A 23,134-nucleotide genomic window follows, 5' to 3' on the forward strand; every position below is an offset into this window, starting at 1 on the left:
ATGGCGTCCCATGTGAGCGCCGCCACGGGAAAATTGAATTAAGCGCAAAGACGTGGAGGGGAGGCGGAAGAACGGAATAGAATAGAATAGAATAGAATAGAATAGAATAGAACAGAACAGAATAGCCGTTTGCGTCGCTTTGGTTTTGTCTCCCGGGAAGGGACGGCTGTCGGCTAACGTTCGTCAACGGCGAGACGGCCAAACGCGCGGCGCCCGATGGGCAAAAGGCTCCGAGTTCGACGACAAAGACCGGGAGCTGCGAACGACAAGTTACGAAGGAAAAGCTAAAAATGTGCTATGAGCTAAATTCTAGCGCCCGGGCGAAGCGGATTGGCTAAAATAGATTAGCACACCGAAGTAAAATGTAGTCTTCCTTTCACGTGGGTCGGTAAATCAGGCTCAGATGCTCCAATGGCTCCTCTCTACGAGGGTGGACGGACAGCGCGCAATCCATGCACTAGCATAAACCAAACAAACTGTTCAAAGACAAACTAAACCCCCAAATCATCTCAGCGACCCCCGGCGCATTCAAGGACCCTGGCCGTCGGCCGAGTCACTCGAAACGCTTGCGCCGATCGTCCGCTAGAGGGACGCCACTAAATAATGAAAAGCGGCAGCTACATCGCATTGACCCCAAGAATACCGCCACGCGCTTATCAAGCGCTATCTGACGGCGGGCGCGAGAACGCGCTGAGCGGAAGTCGGCACAGCGTGGCTACTTGTACCCCCCCATCGGCCGTCCTTAATCCCAAACTCCTTCCCGCCGTTTGGGCCGGACGTCCACTCCATCCAGCCGCGGCGGGATGAATCGGCTTAATCTCTTTATCTCGGTCGAGGCAGTCGGCCGTCGGGGCGCGGAGATCGCGCGCCGACGCCGCGCTCGCAGCGCGGCCTGCGCCTGAAGATTAGCGCCCGGCGGCTTTACGGGCCGGGTGCCAGATGGCGGCGGGAAGATGCCCGAGAAAGCGCAAGTTGGTCCTCGCCGCCGCCGCCGCCGCCGCGTGGACCGAAACAACCGCGTAATCTCAAAGCGGAAGATTTTTAGATACGGTCACTTGAGAGTTTTTTGTTTCTATATCTCCACTCAGACTTAAGGACTCGGCGGTCCAAGCGCAGCACTCCAACACTTGAGTGCCAGCACAGCGGCTAAAAACATTGATTTACGAGGCGGCGCCTGGGACGGACGTAAACTTCGGAGAGGGCGCACCTGCGAGGATCCTTCACAACATACTAAAAAGGAGATACTGAAGAAGGAGATGGACGCCAGAGACAACTCTGGAATGCCGCTCAAATATACCAAACCTGGACAGGTGCCATTTATGCCTGGGTAACTTTAGCCTAGCATCCAATTAGACGGCCGGCCGAGTTACTGCGGTAGCGCAGCGACCTTTGGCACATTTAGTTTTACGGTGCGGCTGGACATTTTGCCGTTTCAATAAACAAGGTATCATGTCATTTTATGCTAATACCTGTGAGTCTGCAAATGTCATTTTTGTTTATATGCCAACGCTAAGCTAGTACATTGACGACTTGATATATCTCTCGCTCGCTCTCACTCACTCACACACCCGCACACACAGAGACGAAGTCAAAATAGCAGCCGTTTCAAGGTTTATAAATATGGGAGACATCAACGCTAATTTCGGTTAGCCCGTTTAAGGCCTTTCCTATTATGCATTAGCAGTAAGCTAACATCCGATTTTTGTGGATGCGGGCTACGTTTGCAATCATTTGCATATTTTTCCCAGTCCGGCATGATTGTTCCCCAGTCCCGTTGCGTAAAAATTTTCGGCGCGGTCAAGGAACCGAGCGGGCGGCTCCCACCGCGGAGTTCCGACTGGCCGCGGGAATCAAAGACGGCGGGAGACTGTCGTCTGCGCTAATGACATTCATGTGTGATGGAGTGTCTGCAATGCAAATGAGATGAGTGAGTACCGCTCGTCTGGGGGGGGGCACCAGGGACCCAAGAAACCAAAGCAAGCGCTAAAAGCAAACAAAACAAAAACGTCCGCAATGCTGAATGAGCAGGAAGACTACCGACTTCTGAAACTGGCAAGAATCCTCCAGATTCTGAGTGCAATGGAAATATGCAAATAAGATGCACACGATACATTTGGAAGCTAGGAGAAATCTTAATGAGGCACGTATGACCACTGGCTTCCCGGTGCACAAATTGTGAGTGGTTTTTACAGGATGTGCGCCTCATTATGACTTCTTCTCGTTTCGACCCGGCAAGACCAGATCCTGTTCAGCCCATGTTCCATTTCCGCGACCCCTACTGCTCGTCAAGGTGCATGGCAGCCTGAAAATGTCTGGCGCCACGTTTTCTCGTCAAGTGCGCGTTGCGCTTTTTTTTTTTTGAAGCTCTACTTATTGTTTTTTTTTCACATAGCGTGGGAAGAATTCCACATAAGAAAAGAAGATGTGGGATACTTAACAAAAGGAGCTGGCTTTTTTTTTTGTAAACGCCACTTAACAGGTGTCACATTTCACACAGCTACGGCGTCTACCGGAATCTTTGGCGAGGCGTCGCTCAGGAGACGGCGCGGCGTGCCGAGCGGCCTCCCGCGGGACTCCTGTCCAATTACAGCTGAAAATGAGGGCCGGGAAAAGCGGCGTGACGATGGCGTAAACGAGTGAGGTGGGAGGGGAGGCCGGGGCGGGCGGGGGCTCGCAGGATATGAGGAGCACTTGGAATTAATGGAGCGGGACTCCCGGGGGCACGGGAGAGGTTCCCGACCATTGCGGCGACGAGGCGTTAACGGCGAGCGCGTTAACGGCGAGCGCGTCACGTGACGTCGTCCCCACGCGGCCTGACGTCCGGCTCCGCGCTAGTCCAAGAGTTGGGCCGGAATGTACGACGAGCGCGCTTCAAATAACGCGCCGCTAGATGGCGTCCGTCCCGACTGACCCGCCATTTGTTTCTCTGAGCCCCCCCCATCGGTCATGGCGTCGCTCTATTCATGAGAGGAAGTCCGAAAGAAGAAGTCGCACGGCGTCCCGTGACGGCGATCGGACAGCGGCTCATGTGTCGCGGACGAAAATGAGCGCGAGGCCTCGCGGCTGGACAACAAGCCGTTGCTTCACACGCGACGACAATAGCGCATGTGTGCGCGCCGCGGTGCACAAAGTCCTAACTGTTGGTCTGCTCCCGCGTGACCCGACGGGAAGCGAAAGCTAGCGAGAAAACTCAAGGCTAGCGAGATTGCCGCCCCCGCAACCAGGAAATAAATAAATAAGACGAGCGTCTTCGAGTGTTTGTCAAGGCTGAGCTGAAACACAAGCGAGGCTAATTAGCTAGTTCCCATTGCTAGCGGATCCTCCACCTTTTTTCAGTCATTTTCAGCAAAGTACCCAACCAGCGCAAAGCGTTTTGGGGTCAAAAATAAGAAATCATGAAAACATGCCCTCTGTTGGATCATAGAAAATCTTTTCTTAATTATTAAGAAATATTTTTCCACAAAAAACTCAGAAAAAGTGTCAGACGTGTTCCCAAAAACAAATAATTGTCCAGGGAAAAATATTCAACAAAAAGCGTCCTCTTTAAATATGTGTCCCCCCCAAAACTAATCGACAAAGCGTCAGAGCAGTTCTCCAAAAGAAAGCCTTCTAAATGAATAGCTGCACGTTTGACTTCAAATGTCCGGCGCCCTTTCAAGTTCCTTCAAGCAGCCCCATCGGAGAGCCACTTTTTCAAACGCTTGCGGGAATCGGCGACCTGATCGGAAGGCTTGTTATGCCTTCGGCCGCGGCTGCCGTTTGACTTTCGAAACGCAAACGCTCGCCGAGCGAGATTGACCGGGGCGGCGGCGCCGGCCAAAACTTCTCGCGCCGGCGCCCCCTTGCGTCACGGCGCCGCCCGGAGTGCGCCGACCCCCCGCCCGATACGCTGCCTCCCTCCCTCTCTCCGGCGGGGGAAAAAAAAGAAAGGCCTTTAAGACTTCCATATGCACTGCGCCTTTGAGAATTAGACTGTAACAAAGTGCGGCGCTCGTACAGCCAAGGGGCATGATTAGTGTGAGCGTGCGTGCGCGCGAGCGGGCCTGAGCGCAAAGCCAGCGAGATGGAGACTGAGCGCCATCCTCCAGGTGCTGCATTATTGAACACATTTGTCACTTTGTGCCAAACGTGCTAGTGTGTGTGTGAAAAATACATTTTTTAACAGTCCAGACATTAAATCGCAGGTATTTATATTTTTACAGATTTTTGGGGGGGCTAAAAATGCTTTATGTAAATAAGTGCAAAAGTCATTGATTACACAAGGTAATTAAGCACCAAAGTCGTTGATGACTTTAGACGATTAAGCGCTAAAGTAATTCAATACTTGAAATAATCAAATACTAACGTCAGTGAAGGTAATACATTGCTGAAGTGGTTCTATTTGGACTGAAGTTCTTGATCAGGTACTTGAGGACTGAAGATGTTTTTTTTTTTAAGACAGTGTTTCTCAAATAGTAGGGTGGTGCCACCTGGGGGGGCGTGAATGTTTTTGTCATGTGATGTGTAGTTGCAAGAAAAAATTATTTTTTTTTTTAGCTTCGGGCACTTTGATGCACCTAGTTATTTTTTTCTGTTTTAGACTAAGCTGTAACTTGTAAAAATTATTAACAGTTGTTGAAAGTTGATTTATTTTGCTTTTATTAATGGTAAAAGGGGTACAGGTTCAGGGTACCTAAGGTGTTCTCTTTCCTAGGGGGGCTTGGCAAAAATATATATTTGAGAAGCTCTGCTTTTAAAGGTCAGGCTTTCGGTAGGTATTATGGTAGAGGTTGTATGGTCAATTATTTTTGTGCATGAGTACATAAAGTAATTGATGACTTGAAACGCCTGAAGTAACTTCTTAATTTACTACTTAATAACCTCAAGTAAGTACCGAAAGTAATCCTTTATTTTAGTGCTTAATTTATTTCTAATTGATTCTATTTATTCTCTTGGAGACGTCAACATGTTTTTGGGATGTTGGAATGAGTTAATGACGGAAAGGGCGCACGAAGGCGTCGAAAACAAAAGTGAGGAGGAGGGATAGAAAAGAAAAGAAAAGACAAGACAAGAAAAGCGCTCAGCTGGGGCGAGTGACGGCTGCATTCCGCACAGCCAACACGTGCGCGCGCACGTGCACGCACACGTGGGAAGCCCTCGCTTTCTTTTGTGACGATCATGAAAAGACGCCAGCGTGACATTCGCGCGCGCGCGCACACGCTGCAGCGTATCCGATGACGTCAACATAAACACGCACACTTTCGCTGTCCAATAAGGCCAATCAAGTGGAAAGTATCGCAACTGTCAATGCGAATGAGCCCCGGCATCCCATAAGGACTTGAAAGCTGCGACCGTGGCATCACTGTCCGCACGAGTAACATTAGCCCGTCACACATTCGCTTCCAGACCGAGCGTGAAAAGTTGAAGCTCGTGCACAGACGTGCATGCGCGCTCTCTCTCTCTTGTCCGCTCAACAACAAAGCTTACATCTTGCGCGCGCGACGCAGTCCAGCGGGCGGGCGTTACAGTGCGCCGTCGGCGTTACACCGCGTGACCTTCCGTGCATGTGTTGCGTTCGAAAAAGTCGAAAGAGTCGAAAAAATGCTGACTTGGGAGAAAAGGCCTTTTGTGCACAAATCAGACAAGATGCTAAGCTAAGAGCGTTGGTGAGAAGGGGGCGTGGAGGGGACTTCTGTTCTCGCCTCGCGCAACTTTCAGCCGCTTGGTCCCCCCCCCCCCCCCCCCAAGAGGGGTGAGGCTTACCTTAAGACGTTCCAGCTCTTCAGGGGGTCCAAGTCGGAAATTATAGAAACCATGATGACAGGCAGGAACCAGGGGGGGAGGGGGGAGGGGAGGAGGGTGGCGCGGCGGGAGTGCGCGGCGCTCGTGAGGAAGAAAAAAAAAAAAAAAAAAACTAGCTGGAAGCGAAGGACCGATGACAGAAAAGAAAAAAGCGTGACGGGAAGAAGAGCTTTGAAAGTCCGTCGGCGGAGAGATGCGAGAGGCGAGCTGAGCCGAGCCGAACCGAGCCGAGCCGAGCCGAGCCGTCCTGCTGCTGCTGCTGCTTGATGAGAAGTGGCGCGGCGCCTGCCTTCTCGCACGCCCGCCCGCTTTCTCTCTCACTTGCTCGCTCTACCCCCCCCCCTCCGCTGCTGACACCCCAACACAAATGAAGGCACAGGGTGGGGGGAAAAAATGCATTCTGCATTTCTGAGGTAATGTGCATCTCGAAAGCTGCTTGCTTTGGCTTGGATTTGGACCGGTGCCGAAATTGCTTTCCGGCTACTTTCAAACCAATTCTTACGCCTGATCATTGTGCTTTGCTAATTTTTGTGACTGTCAAAAGCGTCAAGCGGCAGTCCAACATAGAGCGCGATCGCTCGCTTGTTTTTAATGGCTTGACATGAAAAGTGTCCCATTGGGGGCGGGGCCTTCGAGCTCTCATTGATTAAAAAGGGCATGCTCTTTTTGTTCGCGGCGCAAAGAGATTTGAAAGCGGAAGGAAGTGCGCTCGGAAACAAATGATGCGGGCCCCACAAGAAAGAAGCAGAAGTGGAGCCCCAAAAGCAGAAGGCCGCTCACGCACTTCCTGCGTGACGCGCCGCCGCATCCTGTTGACGTTAAGTTTCAACTCAACGCGACGGAGTTCCGTTTCCACTCGCGTCCAAAGTGCTGACGCTCGACGCTAGCGCGCACGATGCCGGCGTCGCCCGCCGCCATGTTGCCGGCTTGAAATAGACGCCAACGGACATCCGCCGGGCCGAGGGGGAGGAGGATGGAGAGACTTGACAGCCTCTCGCTTGCTATTTCGGTCCCTCGCCTGCGAACGCGGCCGACGATGCTAATTTGTGCGAAATAATCACGTTGCCGCCGGCCGGCATACGTGTCGCCGCGCGCACGTGTTTGCATGGTCGCGGACGCATTCCTACGCCGGGAGCGGGGATCTCCATCCCGTTCCGACGACCGGGTTCCATTCCGAATCCGATTTTGACGGAAAACTATTCCGCGCGACGAGCTTTGACGACAACAGGTGGCCATCGAGCGGCCGCGGGAAGAAATCGGGTCATCGACTTAGCGGAGCAGAAGAGAGCGATTACGGTGGCGGCCGTCAGCTCATCGATTAGCTCGCTTGCACAAAAACGCGCGCGCGCGTACGCACGCAGACACGCGCGCAATGATTTGCTGCCAGCGTGCCTGCGCTCACATTAATTGCGCGGCGGCCGTGTCTGGAATGATGCGGCGTGGGATGCAAAAATGCCTTTCAATTGGATTTTGGGGGGCTTGGATGAAAAGCAATGAGAACTCAAGTCAAGTTGAGATCGTTTATGTCCCAGGCGTGCTTCTGGGAAGAGTTTCAAAATAAAAGCATACATCCTTGCCCCCTCCCAACGTTTGGCTGTTTTACTAGAATGCAGTGGCTGGACAGGCAGCGCTTTCTCACTTCTGGTTCGAAAAAAAAAGGTCCCATAGTTACTGCCTGGTAAAAGGGTCGATCCTTTTCCCTTCCTGAAAGAAGACATGAGTACTGCGAGCCTATTATATGTACATGTGAATATATGTATATTTGAAATGCTTTGAGTGGGCGTGGCTCTAGTTTTGTCCTGCCAGCCTTAGGTCATTATTGGGATTTACACGGCCGATGAGCGCACGCGCCCGCGCACGCACGAAAACCAAGTAAGACATGTTTCATCAAGCCGCGGTCCGGCCCCGTGGCACCTCCACAAATGGAAGTACGCTAGCCGGCGCTAACCTTTGCACCCTTGGCGAGACGACACCTGTGCGCGTGTGCGCGAGATAGAGTGAAAGTAATAACACGCTAACGCACATACATAAACAATTTTCCAGTTTGTGTGTCGCGTGGCCGAAAATGTCAACTATTGAAGGCTACACACATTCCCGTTGTGAAAGAAATGTTATTACGGAAAAAGGGGGGGGGGGGGGTACTGCGGCGGGCATCTGCGCATCGAGCGTGCGGGTATAATTGGGTGGCGCTCAATAGGACCTTTGACCCGTGGGCCGCAACGGACTCAGCGCCCGAGACAAAAAGACGGGGATTGCTCGGAAATGGAAACGATTCTTTCGGGAAGCGCGCTTCGCTTGCTCTCACGTCTCCGAGTCAAAATGACATTCCGGACATTTTCCCGATATTTTCAATACTTTGTACTCAAGGTTCAAGCAAAACTCAAATTGCTCAGGTGCTGTTCGTGCCTTTTGAAGATGTTTTTTTTTTTTTTTTTAATGTGTTCGATCTCGTCACGTTAGGTCGCGGCGTTGACCCTTGGTCTCCCGGAAGACCCGGTCTCGTCTTGGCGCGGATGGGGGACGGTTGTTCCACGAGGGTTTTGAGATGGGGGACGGTTGTTCCACGAGGGTTTTGAGATGAGCGCGGCGCTAAACGTCCCAATGGCCGGAGCGGCCATTAAAGCCATTGTTTCTGTGGACGACCCCCCCCCCCCCCCCCCTCCCGCCCCCTCGGCCCTTGAACCCGGCCCCTTCCCCGAGGTGATGATTAGCTATCGATCATCGGTCGGCGCAATCGTTTGCCGGAGGCTCTAATTGCGTTTTCTTGCCGTGCCGCGGGCCCGCCTCGCCCATCGATCGGCGGCTAATGAGAGATGTTGGGGCGCCGCGGAGTTTTACTACAGGGTGAGTTGGGGGGGGCGGCGCAGGGAGGATGCGATCGCCATCATGGTCTTCTGGATGCATTTTTTAAGGCCGGGCATAAATAGACGCGTTGGGATCGGAGGGGAAGTTGGCGGCGATGACGACGGACGCCCACGGCTCGGTCGAGGCGGCCGCCCTCGAGCCGCCTTCCGCTTCCTCTCTCACTGTGAGCGAGCGAGCGAGTGGGCCGCGCGCATCGATTTCCGGGCCTTTCACACACACGCTGACGGGAGAAGAAGTTGATTGGGAGCCGCTCTAAATTTATCCTCCATCTCTTCCTCTTGCCTTCGCTAAGTCGCCCACTCGCCCGCCCACGTCGCTCCGGTCCATTTAAGCCGTCTCTCTCTCTTTTTTTTTCCCTCGCACTTTGGCTTCGCTCGGCGACGTCGTTGGCAGACGGCGGCGAGGGCTTCCGCTAAACACGCGTCGAAATCCAGTTGCGGTGCCGTTCGAGCAGCCCGCGTTGACATGCGCGAGCCACCGAATGGCCGCCTTTCCCCCGTGACGCCATCATTTGGACGCAACGGGTTTGACGACGCGTCCAAATAGGCGGCGTCCATATATGCGGAGCGGCCATTTTGTGCCATACCACTTCCTGTTTGCGCGAGCGATAATCAATGGAGGGATTGAAATGCATTTAATGGTAATCTTGAATGCCTTTGAGGGGGTGGCAGAAGGCGGCGGCACTTTGAGACGCGCAACGCGTAGGCATTTGGCTCGGGGGCGTTCAACGGGATCAAATGTCGTCTATGGAATAATCCCGCCGCGTGTATTTGACTCACGCTCGGCGCACGCGTGAGCGCACGTGCGCCATCCGCGGCGTTTGCTTGGGCGTGTGTGCGTGACGTGAATGTGTGCGCGCGTGCGTGCGGTAGCTTCCGGGGGTCACACCAACGGAGAACGGCGTGTGCGGAAACGCTTTGGCCCTCACGGTGTCATCGGTCGGTGACTTTAGCGCATGCTTTTTTCAGTTCAATACGTTTGGTGCGTTTCTGTGCTCCGTGTCTTGTTTTGCGTAAGAGCCAAAGAGCTGCCTTTCCGGTCCTGTCGCCTAACGCAAGGCAACAAATAGCAAACTCTGGGCTCTGCAAAAGAAGAAGACAATCATCTGTTTCTCATCCGCTAGGAATCTTTTGGAGCCTGGCCTCCGCTCTCCCGCCTCCTTTCTTTTCTACTCCTTCGCTCCAGGCCGACTTAAACGTAAACACGCGGGGCCGGCGAGAAAAGCTGACGTCACCCATCTACACTTTGCTATCCAAATGTTTACGCGAGTTCGGCGGTCCCTTGGCTCACTCGCCCCGGAGGAACCAGATGTGCTTGAAAAGCAGCCCGGAGGCATCCGCGGAAAGAGGAGCGGGAAGACCGGCTCGGGGGGGGGGCGGGGAGACAAAAGGTCCAAAAGGCCGACAGAACCTTTCGATCCCACGTGCCGAGTCGGCGCCGGCTTGGCACGGCCGCATCCCCGAGCTGTCAACGAGGACAAATGTGATGACCCGGCGATTTTCGCCCCTTTGGAATCAACATGTGTGAATTTGGAGCGCGAGCAAATTCCCGTGGAGGCGGGCTGACGCGCTGCCATCGGAATGGTGAGGCGTTCTTCTCGGCCGGGTTTTTGACAAATGGAGGACAGGCCAACGCTTCAACTACTGGCAAACATTTGTCCTTTGGATCTGCGTTTGCCCCTTTAACGCCAGCCGGCGTTTCTGGTCCGCGTCCTTAGTCCGTATCTCGTTTCCGTGTCTTAGACGTTTTTTTGAGGGGTGCTCGTCTTAGATCTGCGTTTGTGATCTTTGGCCTTGGTGTGTGTTCTACGGTCCCGCATCTATTTACCAGCCTATTTAGTCTTTTTTTGGTCTTTATCTTTGGATTGCGGCTCTTTACTGAGCGTCTTGTGTCATGGGACTTGGGCTTTGGTCTGTTCTAAAGGGTCACGTGATCAAAGCGTTCTCAGGAGGGGTTTTTTTCTTCCCCCCACCCAACCCCCACAGTCCTGCGTCGCCGCCGCAGTGATCCCACGCGTTCTCTTCCTGCATCATATTAGCCGGGGAAAAAAAAAATGCGCGCGTTATTGCCACGGAACAAAAGCGTGACCCGATAAGCGGAGTGGCTTCATCAAATATGGATGGCACACGCGGCGTTCCTGGGAGCGCAGCCCGACCCCAAAACAATTACAAGCAATAAAGCCACGCTCCACTTTAATCACTGGAGCAACGTTTACATGAGTAATGCAATAAAGTGCACGCTCATATCGGCGTTATGAGCTCACGCCAACCTGGTCGTTATGCACATGATTATGTTTATGTCCCATATTAGCGCTTTTCATTTGCCCGCTTTGTGGACGCCGCTCGGCGGAGGCGGAAAAGACGCTCGCGAACGCAAGTGTCTAGACGATGATTTATTGCTTTCAAATGCTTTTTTTTCGCCTTCTAGCACAGTTAGCGTCAAGTAATCGAAACGGGCAAACAGGAAAGGGCGCTTGGATCGGCTTTGGACAAAAACCTTCCCAACTTTGCGGTTGTTTTTCACATCAACAAATTTTGCGCAGCTTGCAAAACGGCTAAGCTCGGAGGTGACGATTTGCCCCAGAGGCTCATTTTAGTCAATCTTGCACGGTGATGGACCGCCATCTTGAAGTCCCGCAAATCCTTTCTACAGGTTTGGTTTTTGGATCTTGGTTTTGATGTTCCAGAAGAAAATTCTGCACGTCACAACTACGTCTTTCTTTGTTTAGTCTTGCCTGCCACGGTTACGGCATGGGGAATCATTCAATAGCGTGGTCGCACTAGGTATTTTTTTACGGTGGATGTTTGCGCGAGCATCTAAATGACGTTTTCTCGGACTCGGTTCGGTTAAAAGCTTCCGAGAGATCTTTATGAGAATCTGTTGCACGCTGGGAAACTTTGACATTTACCGGTGAGAAGAGAGACATCTGCCGCGCGTTCCTTTCCGGAACGCTGTCAAATGTAAATCAAGACACGACGGCGGGAGCGAGGGCGCGGGTAAGGACGGGAGGTCGGGGGGGATCTGACGGAAGAATGACGAAGGAGGTTGATTAGGCCCCCGTCGCCGCTGATTAGGCGGGATCGGGAAGCCGGGAGCGGAATCAGCGTGATTGCGGGCGGCGGCGGCAAAAGCTACGAAGGCTACTTGGCCGGCGGCAGCCGCGTTAACGCGGGGACGACCGCGGAAATTCCCAAGAGCTCCGAATCCGAATGCCGCCGGCCCTTGTTGGATTCCGCCCGCCTCTTGATTGCTTTTATTGGAAATATATAGCAATAGCCTTTTTTTCCAACAAGTGATTCGAAACCACGAGCTCATTTCCTATATGTTGTCTCTAAAAATAAGGATTAAAGGCAGAAAAAAAGAATCTTCCGCATACAGCAGGACTATCTCCGACCCGGCCCAATTTGAGAAGCGCTGAATTCATGCAAGACGAGGACGAGACTACAGCGCGTCCCCTTTGCTATGGAAAGCGGGGAGCTGGACGTTACGCAGCGCCGGCGCTAATAACAGCAGCAAACAAAAGACGCAAAGACGAGCCGGGGGTGCGTAAACACACTCGGGCGGACAAAAGCGCCTATGAAGAGTGTTTCCTTATTTGAGGATTTTGTTTGAAGTGCTAATTTGCTCGCGGAGCCTTCGTACGGCAACGAGAGCGCCGCCGCCGAGCTTCCTCTTCACACCGGAGGGACCCGCGCGCTCAGTTGAGGACTTTTCACCCCGCCCCGCCCCCGCCACACAACGGCACTCGGCGACGCACAATCGACAATCAGCGCAATCAAGTCTTTTTACCCTCACTTGCGTGTTTTTGTTTCCCGTTTTCCAGGCGGACTGCCACAAACAAGCCTCGTTGCAAATGTCTGTCCAATTACGGACAAACAGATCTTTTTACAAAGTATTTCCAGCAAAAGATGATTAGCCCCAGATATTGCAGAGCGTTCGGGGTCTTCAATTGGATCGAAACGTCTTCTGGGCACCCATGCCTGTTTGAGACAGCTGTTGGGCCAAACCCTCTCTCTATTGATGTCTTTTTTTTCCCTCTCACCAACAGCTGAAAAAACGGAAGGCGTCAAAGTCAAAATCGGCATTCGAAAAACGAGAACCTCCACTTGAAATTTAGGGGCTGCCGAAAGGGGGAAGGCGCCGGGAGCTGGAATCTGTGGTACAGGGTACCTTCGGATACTAAAAAAAACAAAACAGACGCATTACGATATACAAGAAAATCGCACCGCAGGCTTGTCCTTGTAAGTCAAGATAGCATTGTCCAGGCAAAAAACCTCAGGATGGCCTTCGCGCTTGCTTGCTTCCCACCGCCGGTGGATTTGGATAAGAGGCCGCCAGAGAAAATGAGCCGAGGCGGCGGCATCGCGTCGGCTCACGACTGTCGGACTGGGAAAAGATCTCCTCGGCCGGAAGCCGACAGGCGACCCGGAAAAAGGGAAGCAAGTTCCGAAAGGGGGGAAAGATGTATTTTTAGATATGGGGATAGTGATCGCGGCCGGCCGAGAGGAGCTCAAAGCTGCCGGCTTGCAGATAAGGCTTGCGCGCCGCCAAAGTCTTTCCCGCTTTTGGACCTCCTCACGCTTGCGCCAGTTCGGCACGTTGAGCCGATAAGCCGGTTTGAGCCGAGCCGTCGGTGGTACGGCTGCGTCGCAGGTGGACAAGAATGGTTCTTCATGACAATGACAACACGCGGTTGGCAAACCCGTGAGGCCCTTGCCATGAGGACCGAGCCTGTCTGTTTTTTTCTCCATTTGAGTCACCTGCACGGCGACGGAATACGAGATGGTGACGGTTGACGTCCTCCTTGAAGAGGACCGCGCCCGTTTGGTTTTTGACTGAAGGGTCGCGGCTTGGCTCTGAACGAATGCGGCGTTTGGGGGCGGTATGCGGGAAGCGCCGAACAAGGGGTCCGGCCGCGCTCGCAACGTGAGCTTGCGTTCCTCACCGCGGCCGATCAGACCCATATGGGCGGAGGAAGCCGCGCAAACATGTGGCGCTCATAAATCCTTCCCAGCCAGCTGCGGAGCGACCGGTGGCCCAAAACGCCACAAAATAAACGGATGAACGCTTCTCAAACGTCTGTGTCCTCCACACGTCCTCTGTCTTCGACCGCCTCAGCCGACAAATGTCAGGAAACTTCCCGAGGTTAGCGATTTATTATTTAGTATTTAGGCCCCCCCCCCCCCCCCCCCCCACAATGTGGACAGTGGCTCGATCGTGGCCTCTGCCGGCCAATTTTTTGGCGCCTTCCCGGATGGAATCGTTCCAACTTAAGTCAAACGTTTCTCATTCCTCGTTTGTTTTCCTGATCAGCAGAAACAAACGAAAGCAAACAAAAACTAAATGGCTGCCCTCTCTTTTACAACACACGATTCCATGAAATTTTCATGGAAATTGACACTGATGCGAGTGGATCATTTTTGATGTATTGTTTATTTATGTCGCCAAGATGTTTTCTTCTCAAATTGGCTTTAATGACGGAGCGCCATTGTCGTGGACACAACGCGCTGGTTGAAATATGCGCAGCTGCGCTGGAAAAGCCATCTCCAAAGCACTTGACCTGGCTTTGAAAAGGTCTACCCATGCGCGCGCACAAAGAGAGAGCGGGCGGGCGGGCGGGCGGGCGGGCGCGCGGGGTGGCGGGCGAGCGGGCTGCCTTGGGCCGGCGTGGGAGGCCAGACAGGCGGGCGGACGCCGCGTACTCTTCACCCGTGCTGGAGGGTACTCGGGAAGCGAGGCCAGACTGAAGGGGGGCAGGCGGGGGTTCAAGTGGGAGGACGAGCGAACACCTCCGGGCCCTAAAAGCTTCCATTTGCATGATGAGTGTCCGCACCGGGGCCGCCGGGGGTTTTGTTCCGCAACACCCCCTCGGTAAGAGAAAAAGGCGGCGTACAAACGCAGAGGCTGTACGGAGACCGAGCGTCGGCGTGGCGCCCATGCCCGTGGCATTTTGGTGTCTGAACATAGCAATTATTTTATGCGGCGTCAATTTCACATACATTCATCTAATCGTCGTTATTTTGTTGGAACGCATTTTTTTTTGCGGCGCGGCATTAATCGGATTGATATGATAATTGCCGTGCGGCGAGATATTATCCTGCGATGTTTGCGCTCATGTTTAACTGCTAATCAGGCTTAGCTTCCATCAACAAGATGGAAGAAAGACGCGCGCTTCATCGTCGCCGTTATTTTGGATTCTTTGCGGGCCGCCGAGCGTTTCCGGCAGGCGTCGGAGACGCCCGTCTTCATTCTCCATCTGTTTTGTCCGCGATATGACGAGTGTGATGTTTTTGGTAGTCGCACGCGCACGCAGCGGGGCAGAACCCGAGTGGGCTTCCGTTTCTAGGGAGGGAGGCCTTCCCGCTCAAATGCTGGACACTTCAAATTCAAGAGCGCAACTAAACAAGGCTGACAGCGGTTGCGGATAAAGCCTTGCCGGAATGGAAATGCCTACTTCCTGGCTGCACCCCTCAGGCGCGTTCTCACGGTGCGCGTGAGTGTGTGCGTTTTCTACATTTGAATTGGGCACGCTGAACGCCGACAGCCGCGTGGGCCGCCGCTGACGGGGAAGCAAACAAACAAGCGCTCGGACTTTGAAAACTTTTCCGGGGTCGCTTGATATTCCGAACGAGTCAAATAAAGTTTTCCCTGCGAGTCTCAACTCGCCGGCGGGATGCTAATGCTAAGGTCAGCGCACAACTACAGCATGTGTGCACGCGCACTCACTTTGGCCTTTGTCAAGGGTGGGGGAGGGAAAAAAAAAAGACAAGTTTTGGATTACTCCGAGCAGGGAGATACGTTTGTCTGTAACGTATTCAAAAGGTATCCTTTCAAATAGTATTACTGTGTATTGTGCATAACATACAATTAAGCCGTATAAGGTGATATGGCTCTGCCAAATCAATCCAGAAATCAAACGCTATGACGTACAATAGCATCCCAGGCGGGGGCAAAACAGGGACAAAAACAAGCCGGCGGTCTCGCCATCCGGCCCGGCCGGCGGGCTTCCGTGGCCCGATGGGAATGGGCTGGGGTCAAATCACACCATTTCCCATTCGTTTGAGGCCATTCATTTGAGCCACCGCCGCGTCCGCGCCGCGTTATTCATCAGCGCCGGAGGGGAAGACGACAGAAAACCGCGCGGCGCGATCCGCGCGTGTCGTCGACAGCGGCGTGATGATAAATGGACTGATAGGCCATCTCGCCGAGCTCGCGCCCTCTAATGACTTTTTAATTGACAGCCATTAACGAGGCCCGGTAAGCGCCGCTCCGGGGCCGGCCCTTTAAGAAGGCTCGCCCGGCTCTTTCCCATCGATTCCGGAGCCGCCAAAGGATCCCGAGCGCGGCGAATAAAATGACACGAGGGCACGGAGAAAGGAAAAACGCAACAATTGAACAGCCGCTAAAGAACGAGAAGCGCTTTTCTCTCCGGTGGTTTCCGGAGTTCGATGCCGGAGCGTGTCTTTTTTGAAAAGCGTCGATGGCCGCCCAAAATTTGGGACGGACGATCAGTCAAATTTCTACGACTTGATCAACATGGCGGAACGCAAACACGCGCGCGCGCAAACCGATTGAAAAAATAATGATTACATTTCTGAACGGGGAGTCCCATTTTCAATCACCTTGTATATACAGTGTATTGCATGGCTATTTTTAGGTCCGTCCCCCCCAGTTATAACATTGCATTTCCCCTTATTTAAGAATCCTTGCCTTAATTAAACAGATAATGGCTCAACGCAGCCGCACGGTGGGCGGGCGAGTGGCGGACCGCGCTCACGCTATTGATTAATTGCCTCGTCAATTGCGAGCGGCAAGGAACAAGTCGGCTTGTCGCAAAATAATTTGCGCGGGTCGCAATTCCATTTGTCGCTACGCCGAGCGCTCTCGATACATCGCGTCGGCTAACCCGGCTCGGCGTCGATTGCAACGAGGCGTCGGGGTCCGAACCGCCGCCGAGAATCTCCTCCAGACGCCCTTTGTTGCGGGGCGCCCGACGACCCCGGGGAACAGGCTTTCGCAGCGTCAAGTGTAATTGCCATGTTATAATGTAAGGATTCTCACACACACATATACGCAGTGGACCCCGCCATACGACACCAATCCTTCCGGGGTTGGGATTGTAAGGCGAAACGGCGGGCAAAATCAACATCAAATTTGATATACGTCTTAAGAATTAGTCACAAAACAGTATAGTCAGTATAACTTATACATACTACAAATGTACACGATTAAATAACATCATAAACGTCAAAAATGTTTGCGGACGACAACAAGACTTTGCATCTTTTTTGATCATTCGCGGAGCGGCGGAAGCGCCGTCCATCAGGCGGCCGGCGCTAATCCGCCGGATTACTGGCTTCCTGACAGAATAGGATAGGAGGCGGCAAAATGCGCCACCGGGCACAGGGCGGACGCCATCCATCAATAAGAAGAAAACAAGACGAGAACAGCCGCCAGACAATTTAGCCGTGAGTAAGGACGCAAGCGCAACACGCCGTCCTCTCAAATGCGAGCGCCCCACACCATCTTCACGCGTTCATCCCGTTATTCATAGTTCCGTATATTCGAATTCGACACTTATGCCCGCTCACTTGCACGCTCTCACACACATGCGGGTTTCACACACTTGCTCACTCCTACTCATTCGCGCACGCACACACACAGCAGATTTGAAGGTTCAATTTTTCCTCTTTAGCTTCCACAGTCCCGCTCACATTCTCACACGCACTTTTGTTCCGTGTAACTTGGCCCTTGATCACTGTAATCAAACACGGGCACCGTCGGCTTGAAGCGCCCGTAATTACGGCCCGCTCGGCACACGTGCGCGCACAGGCGCACACGCTGTTAGCCGGTGTAAAGGACACTAATGAGTCCGATGAGACGGGGGGGGGGGGGGGGCTGAAATCTTCGCGGCAACAGAAGCGGCGGCGAAGGCGGGATGGGCGTCAGAGGAAGCGGGGCGGCCAAGTGACGCCAGCGACGGTGGGCGGCGGGTTGCCAGGGCCCCGCCGGAGATGTTGGCAGCTGTAGCCATGGCAACAGGCTCCCGCGGCGCGATACGGCACGCCAGCCGGCAGGCGAGTCGGCGTTCCGAGCCAGCCGCATTCCTTCACTGGGGAAGTGCGGGAATTCAGCCCCGTTGCCGCAAGCTAAACGGGACGTTTTCGGCGCCCGGAAGTGGCGAGCTCAAACGGGAATCGAATTTCGCCAAAGAAGAGCGCGACAAACGCTCGCGCGAAGGTTTGCTCAATTCAAACGGAAATGCTGTGCGAGGTGTTTGGGGGCGGAGCCAAAAGGTGCGCAGGGGCGCAATATTTACCATCTTACGCCGCTGACAAGAAAGCGCATTCATTTTACACTCAGCAGTTGTGACGTTTGCGCTCCGGACGCCAGGAGGCTCACGGGCCGGGTCGGATTGTTCCCAAACGCTCGGCGGAGGCAAACATCCGACCCTCTTTCGATGCGGGCGCAGGCAGGAGGAATAAAAAAAAAAAAAAGAAAGAAAGGAATCAAATGAAAGAAAATGACAGGCGCCCTCACTCACTGGAAGACGACAACGCGAGAGAAACGAGGGAACGTGGCGGGGATGCGGAGATTGCGTCCGGAGAGCGCGGCGCCAGCCAGCCAGAATCAACGAGGGGAGGGGCGGAGGCACGGGAGGCGGCGGGGGCGCGGGGGACAAAGCAGGTGGTCCCGGTAATTGCCTGGGGAATATAATGAATGAGCCAAAGTGCGTCTGACGGAATAGGAAATGGTCTCTATCTCCTCATTCCGCCGGCTTCCCCCCCCTCTCTCCCCTCTTCTCCGTCCTCTCATTATCTCCCGCTCGCTCTCACCCCCACCCTCCCCGCAAACCCCCCGCCGCTCTTATCTGTCTCGCGCGCACCCTTTTAAACATATCTCATAACCCCATCTTTTTTTCCTCTTTTCGCTCTTTTTCCCACGACGTTTTCTCCAGCGCCGTTTTCACAACATCGCCCCGGCCTCGTTGACTTTTTACCCGACCGGGAAATATTCCGTTCATCGGTTCGCAATTTAGCAGGGTGCACCAAGAAAAACAAAAAGGAAGGTTGACATGCGTGCGAAAGCCATCAAGAAAGAAAGACACGGGGCAAGTGGCATGAATGTCAACAGCTTGATGTAAATGCGATCACTCGCCTTTCAGTAGCCATATGACAAAAGCGTCAAAAAACTAAAAATCTCCCAGCACTATAGCAGTAATTAATCACCTTAGTCTACTTCCTTGACAAATGTGTCGAAAAAACTAAAAACATGCAAGGAAAGAAGACAAGGCAGCCTTTTTTTCTTGCAAGGATAATGGACAATGTGGATCAGAGACACACTTTGCCGTGCCCTCGGTTTTATTTCCTATTTTCTTTCTCTCCGCAGTTACGGAGTGGTCGCTGCCCTGAAGGGGCGGACGGGGAAGGCATTCTGGACAGCGGCAATGGAACAATCAACTTGTGATAGTGGGGCGCGTGGGAGTAAGTCGTTGCATTATCAGCTGATGTCATCGCTGCAGTAGGCGGGGTACACCCTCAACTGGGTGCGGATAACCCAATCGCACCTAAGGAATATCGAGAATCTCCATTACACCTGCCATGCGTGTTTTTGCAGTGTGGAGGAAGCCGGAGCACATGTATTTATTTATTTATTTATATGTACTGTATATTTAACAGTGGCAGCAGATCACCTGCAGTTCACTACATTTCCTATTTTTTGTCATTTTAGAGGCGTGACGTTTTCCCAATGTTAAAACGCGCCTCGTTTCAAAAGGAAACTCACTTCCTGGCCTTTGTAGATTTAAGGCAATGTGAAGTCAAGGTGCATTTTGTGTCTTTCATCATGTCTGATGAGCAATTTCGGAGATGCGGTCGAGTTGAAAAGTTGTCATACGGTTTGGATTTTATTCGACTAATCTCGCAGCTCATTATTTTGTCCTCTTTGCGGGACGAGCCAGGCGTTAAGAAGCCCGCAGCTAGACAACAAACGGGCAACGCAGACGCGGAACGACAAACAGAAAAGCACGCAACTGACTGCAAGAAGTTTGTCAGCACGTTGCGGCTGCTTGTCGCTAATCAAAGACAGCCGGGGTGGAAGCGGGCGGCGCCGCGTTGCCCTGGAAACGAGATGTTCCGACCGCGCGTAGTTTGTAGAGCGCGGGCCGGCGCCGGCGCCTCAAGCTTGGCTCGCCTCCCCGAATGAAGGTGCGGCGGAGGGGCCGGACGTACGGACCCTCGCCCCGGGGGGCGGGGCCGGGCCGCTGAAGGTCGGCGTTGGGATCCCATCACATTTCCGCCGCCGATTGATCGGCCGGCTCATTAGCGTGCCCCGTCACGGCCGGAAAGGCGGCGGGGCCTCTCGGCCAACGTTTCCTCACGGACGCTTTTTCCCCTTCCCGTCTTCAGCCCGGGATTTAATTAAAGCGCTGGGAATGTCCGCGGGGTGATTCTCATCGTGTCGCCTCATCTCTTTCTGCCGTCCCCCGGAGGTTAATATCCAACTAATCCAAAGCGCGGCGACGCCCCCGCCCCCGAGCCTCTCGGGGCCCTTTCTTAATAATGCGAGGCTCGCTCGTGGACACGAAAGACGCGAAGGGCCCGCGGGGCCCGGCCCCGGCTACCTTCGTGAACGGCGGCGAGGGGTGAAAATTCGGTTTGCGACTCTGGTAAATACTGCCGGAGCCTTCCCGGAGAAAAAATGGCCTCGGCGGGTGTAAACGGGGGAGCGAAACAGGTGCTGTTGAAATTTGGGTTCGGGCCTCGCCAAGATAAATTCCTGCGTGTTCATTTAATCTCCATTAAAACTAAAACATTTTATAATGACACAATGTCATGAAGAAAAGGCTCACTTTTCATTGTCAAGCTTGCCTAATAGCAGTTTGATTTGTGGGGATTTGTGCGTTCACCACCAAAGCGGGCAAAACAGGTTTCGGACTTTTGCAAACCACCACCTGTTTGGCCGAGTTCTTTGCAATTCCCATCTCAGAAGAAGGCGCTAACATTCTACCCATTCAACATTTCTGAACATATGTCAAAGGAAAAGCCTACAACAAGACCAACTGGACGACGATGAAAGTAGAATCAACGTGACGCTTCAAAGTCATCACGCATCAGATGGTCGAATGGAATATGATCGGTAAAAGCCCGAGCCGTATCAAATCCAGCAGGCGCCTGCCGAATGGTGAGGACCGTCGGACAGCGGTGAGCGGTGGCGCCCACTAGGGAGCAGCGGTGACCACCGGTGTCTAGCGGCGAACCCTGACGTCCGCCGATGACCACCGGCATCTTCTTGTGAATATTCGCGTCCGGCGGAGAAGGCCAACCGCCGTTCGTGAACCCGCCGCCGAACACGTCGGTGACATCAGTCGAGCGCCGGCGGCAAGGGGAGAAGCCCGCGTCCCGGCAGCGAACGTTGGCGTCCGCTGGTGGACATGGATGTCCACCAGGGTTTGTTAACGTCCAAAAGGGGAAAATTTGCCGGTCTCCACCGGCAGCTAGCCATGCGCACAAGACTGGAGCAGCAAATAGCCTTTGGCACCACGCGTGCGCACGCACTAACGAAGACGGGGACGGAGACAAGTAGCAATTAAAGCCGTCACCGAGCAGCGGCGATCCTAAGCCTCACTTTGCCGACACGAGCAATTACAGGATTGGTGGGCGTGGCGGCACTCGAAGCGCCTCGCGTGCTTTTCTCTCCATTGTGTGTGCGCGCGCCAATTAAAGGTGAACTTCAGCGAGAACACAATGACACAGCACGCCAACATTTAGCCCGGGTTCAAAATCCCGCCGCCGCCGTCAAGCGTCTCCTCCAACGACCGCACATTTACGCTTTTCACATTTTTCTCGGAAACGTCTCCTCGATTTTAGGACCGCAACGGACAAGCAGAATGAGAATGAATCGGAATGTCGCGTGCAAGCGTCCTGCTGCTCATCTACGTCTTCTCCGTTAAAATCTCTATAGGAGCGAATCCCAACTTCGAGCTTGACGTTGGCAAAAGTGATGCCCGCTCCTGCCAGTGGGGACAGAGTGAAAAAAACGGGGGAAACATTCAGGCGAGGATGAATGATGAGGATTTGGGTCAGGTGAAGGAAGGAAAAGTGAGAGGAGGAGGATGAAAGGAAGAGAAGAAGAAGAAGGAAGAAATCAAGAAAACGGGATGCGGGGTTCAAGATGAAAGCTCCGTCTTTTGGGAGCCAAATAATGGTGACCAATGCATTTCCTCTCCCTTGCTTCAGCCTTCCTTCTACGCTTTGAAGTTGTCTTTCTTTCTTTTTTTTTTAAGTCAAACTTTCAACCATACCTGGACAAGCCCCATGCCTGTAATTATCACAAGCATGAAGTTCTGCTCCGGTCCTGCAGGTGTGTTTGTTTTTGTTATAATCTGCTAATATAGGCAACGGCACTTGCAGCACTTTAATCTCACTGCCCCTAGTGGGCGGAAGGGGAAGTGAGGATGGGCGCCTCCCAGGGACGATAACTGCTGTTCCGGGAGGGCCTTCAACCAGCGTGGATCAACTGGTACCGGGCCATTAGTTCTCCTTTTCATCGCGTTATGTAGTGCTGCCCCGTACGCGTTTAGCTCGTTCGCATTTTCATTTGTAAAAGCTTTTGTTATTCAGTTTTATGATTGACCCGATGTTTTTGCATACATTTTTGCACTTTCGGTCGGCGGTAAAAATCTCCAAAAGGTCGGAGACCGCTGTGGGACGGTATCCATCCGTACGCCGGAGACGTCTGCAGCCGGCTCCCGTTTACGGTCAACGCACTAGTGAAAAAAAATTGTCCACCGGCCGGCGACGCTGATTAAGGAGGTGAAGAATTCGGTCCGACGTGAGATCAGTCCGGTAAGAGGAGAGCATAATTTCCTCTCCGTGAGATCGGATCCCGTCCTTCGGGAAAAATCAGATTGGCGGGGAGGAGGGCGGGGGCCCCTCAGGATAAACGGCCCCAATCAAAAGGGGATGCGGCGGTAATGAAGACTAAGGCGTTGAGAGGCCAGGAGCTTTTAGGAGCGCTGAGCACTTCAGAAGCTTCTCACTCTGTCTTGCGGCTCTGGCCAGATTAGCCCGCCTGGTCTCTATGGAAACACACGCCAGCCGAAAACGCTTTTTTTTTTTTTTTTTTTAACTCCCTCCACTTAAAAAAATGAATCATTTAAGTGCGGCTTGTCATCGCCTCGGCTCTGCGCATCCGCGGTGCGGACTATTGGAAAATTGGTAAACATTGGATTCCGCCGCTAATGAGCGGCAAACCGGTCTCCACCGGCGGGAAGAAAAAACCTTGCCGCTGTTCTGCACTATTGCCATCCGGCGAAAAGCCAGCGACGTCGGTTTTGGCTAGCTTTTGCCGTCGCTCGCCGGCCACCTCGGGCCGACGTTAGCGTCGGGACGGCTTTGACGCGTGAGCTCTGTCGGGCCGGCACCAAGTCGTGCGGTTACAAATGCCGGCGGCTCGCCGGCGCGGCTCTAGCGGAGGATTCGGCAGG

General features: G+C 53.4%; 1 protein-coding gene across 16 annotated transcripts in view; it reads right to left on the minus strand.

Moving 5' to 3' along the window:
• celf2 (cugbp, Elav-like family member 2) overlaps nucleotides 1-23,134 on the minus strand; it is a 124,291-nt gene that overhangs the window by 51,242 nt on the left and 49,915 nt on the right. The window contains exon 1 of one of the 16 annotated variants that reach the window (XM_088405910.1): nucleotides 5,743-6,270. The exons of 13 other annotated variants lie outside the window; for them this stretch is intronic. In XM_088405910.1, the coding sequence (XP_088262036.1) occupies nucleotides 5,743-5,795 (53 nt within the window). In that variant the 5' untranslated portion in view covers nucleotides 5,796-6,270. Of the gene's footprint in view, nucleotides 1-5,742; nucleotides 6,271-23,134 lie in introns of those variants that run through there. 2 more of the 16 variants (XM_088405912.1, XM_088405918.1) reach the window with 2 other exon arrangements.

This window comes from Hippichthys cyanospilos, chromosome 22, assembly GCF_059441005.1.
Source record: "Hippichthys cyanospilos isolate Australia breed blue-spotted pipefish chromosome 22, RoL_Hcya_1.0, whole genome shotgun sequence".
NCBI classification, from domain to species: Eukaryota; Metazoa; Chordata; class Actinopteri; order Syngnathiformes; family Syngnathidae; genus Hippichthys; species Hippichthys cyanospilos.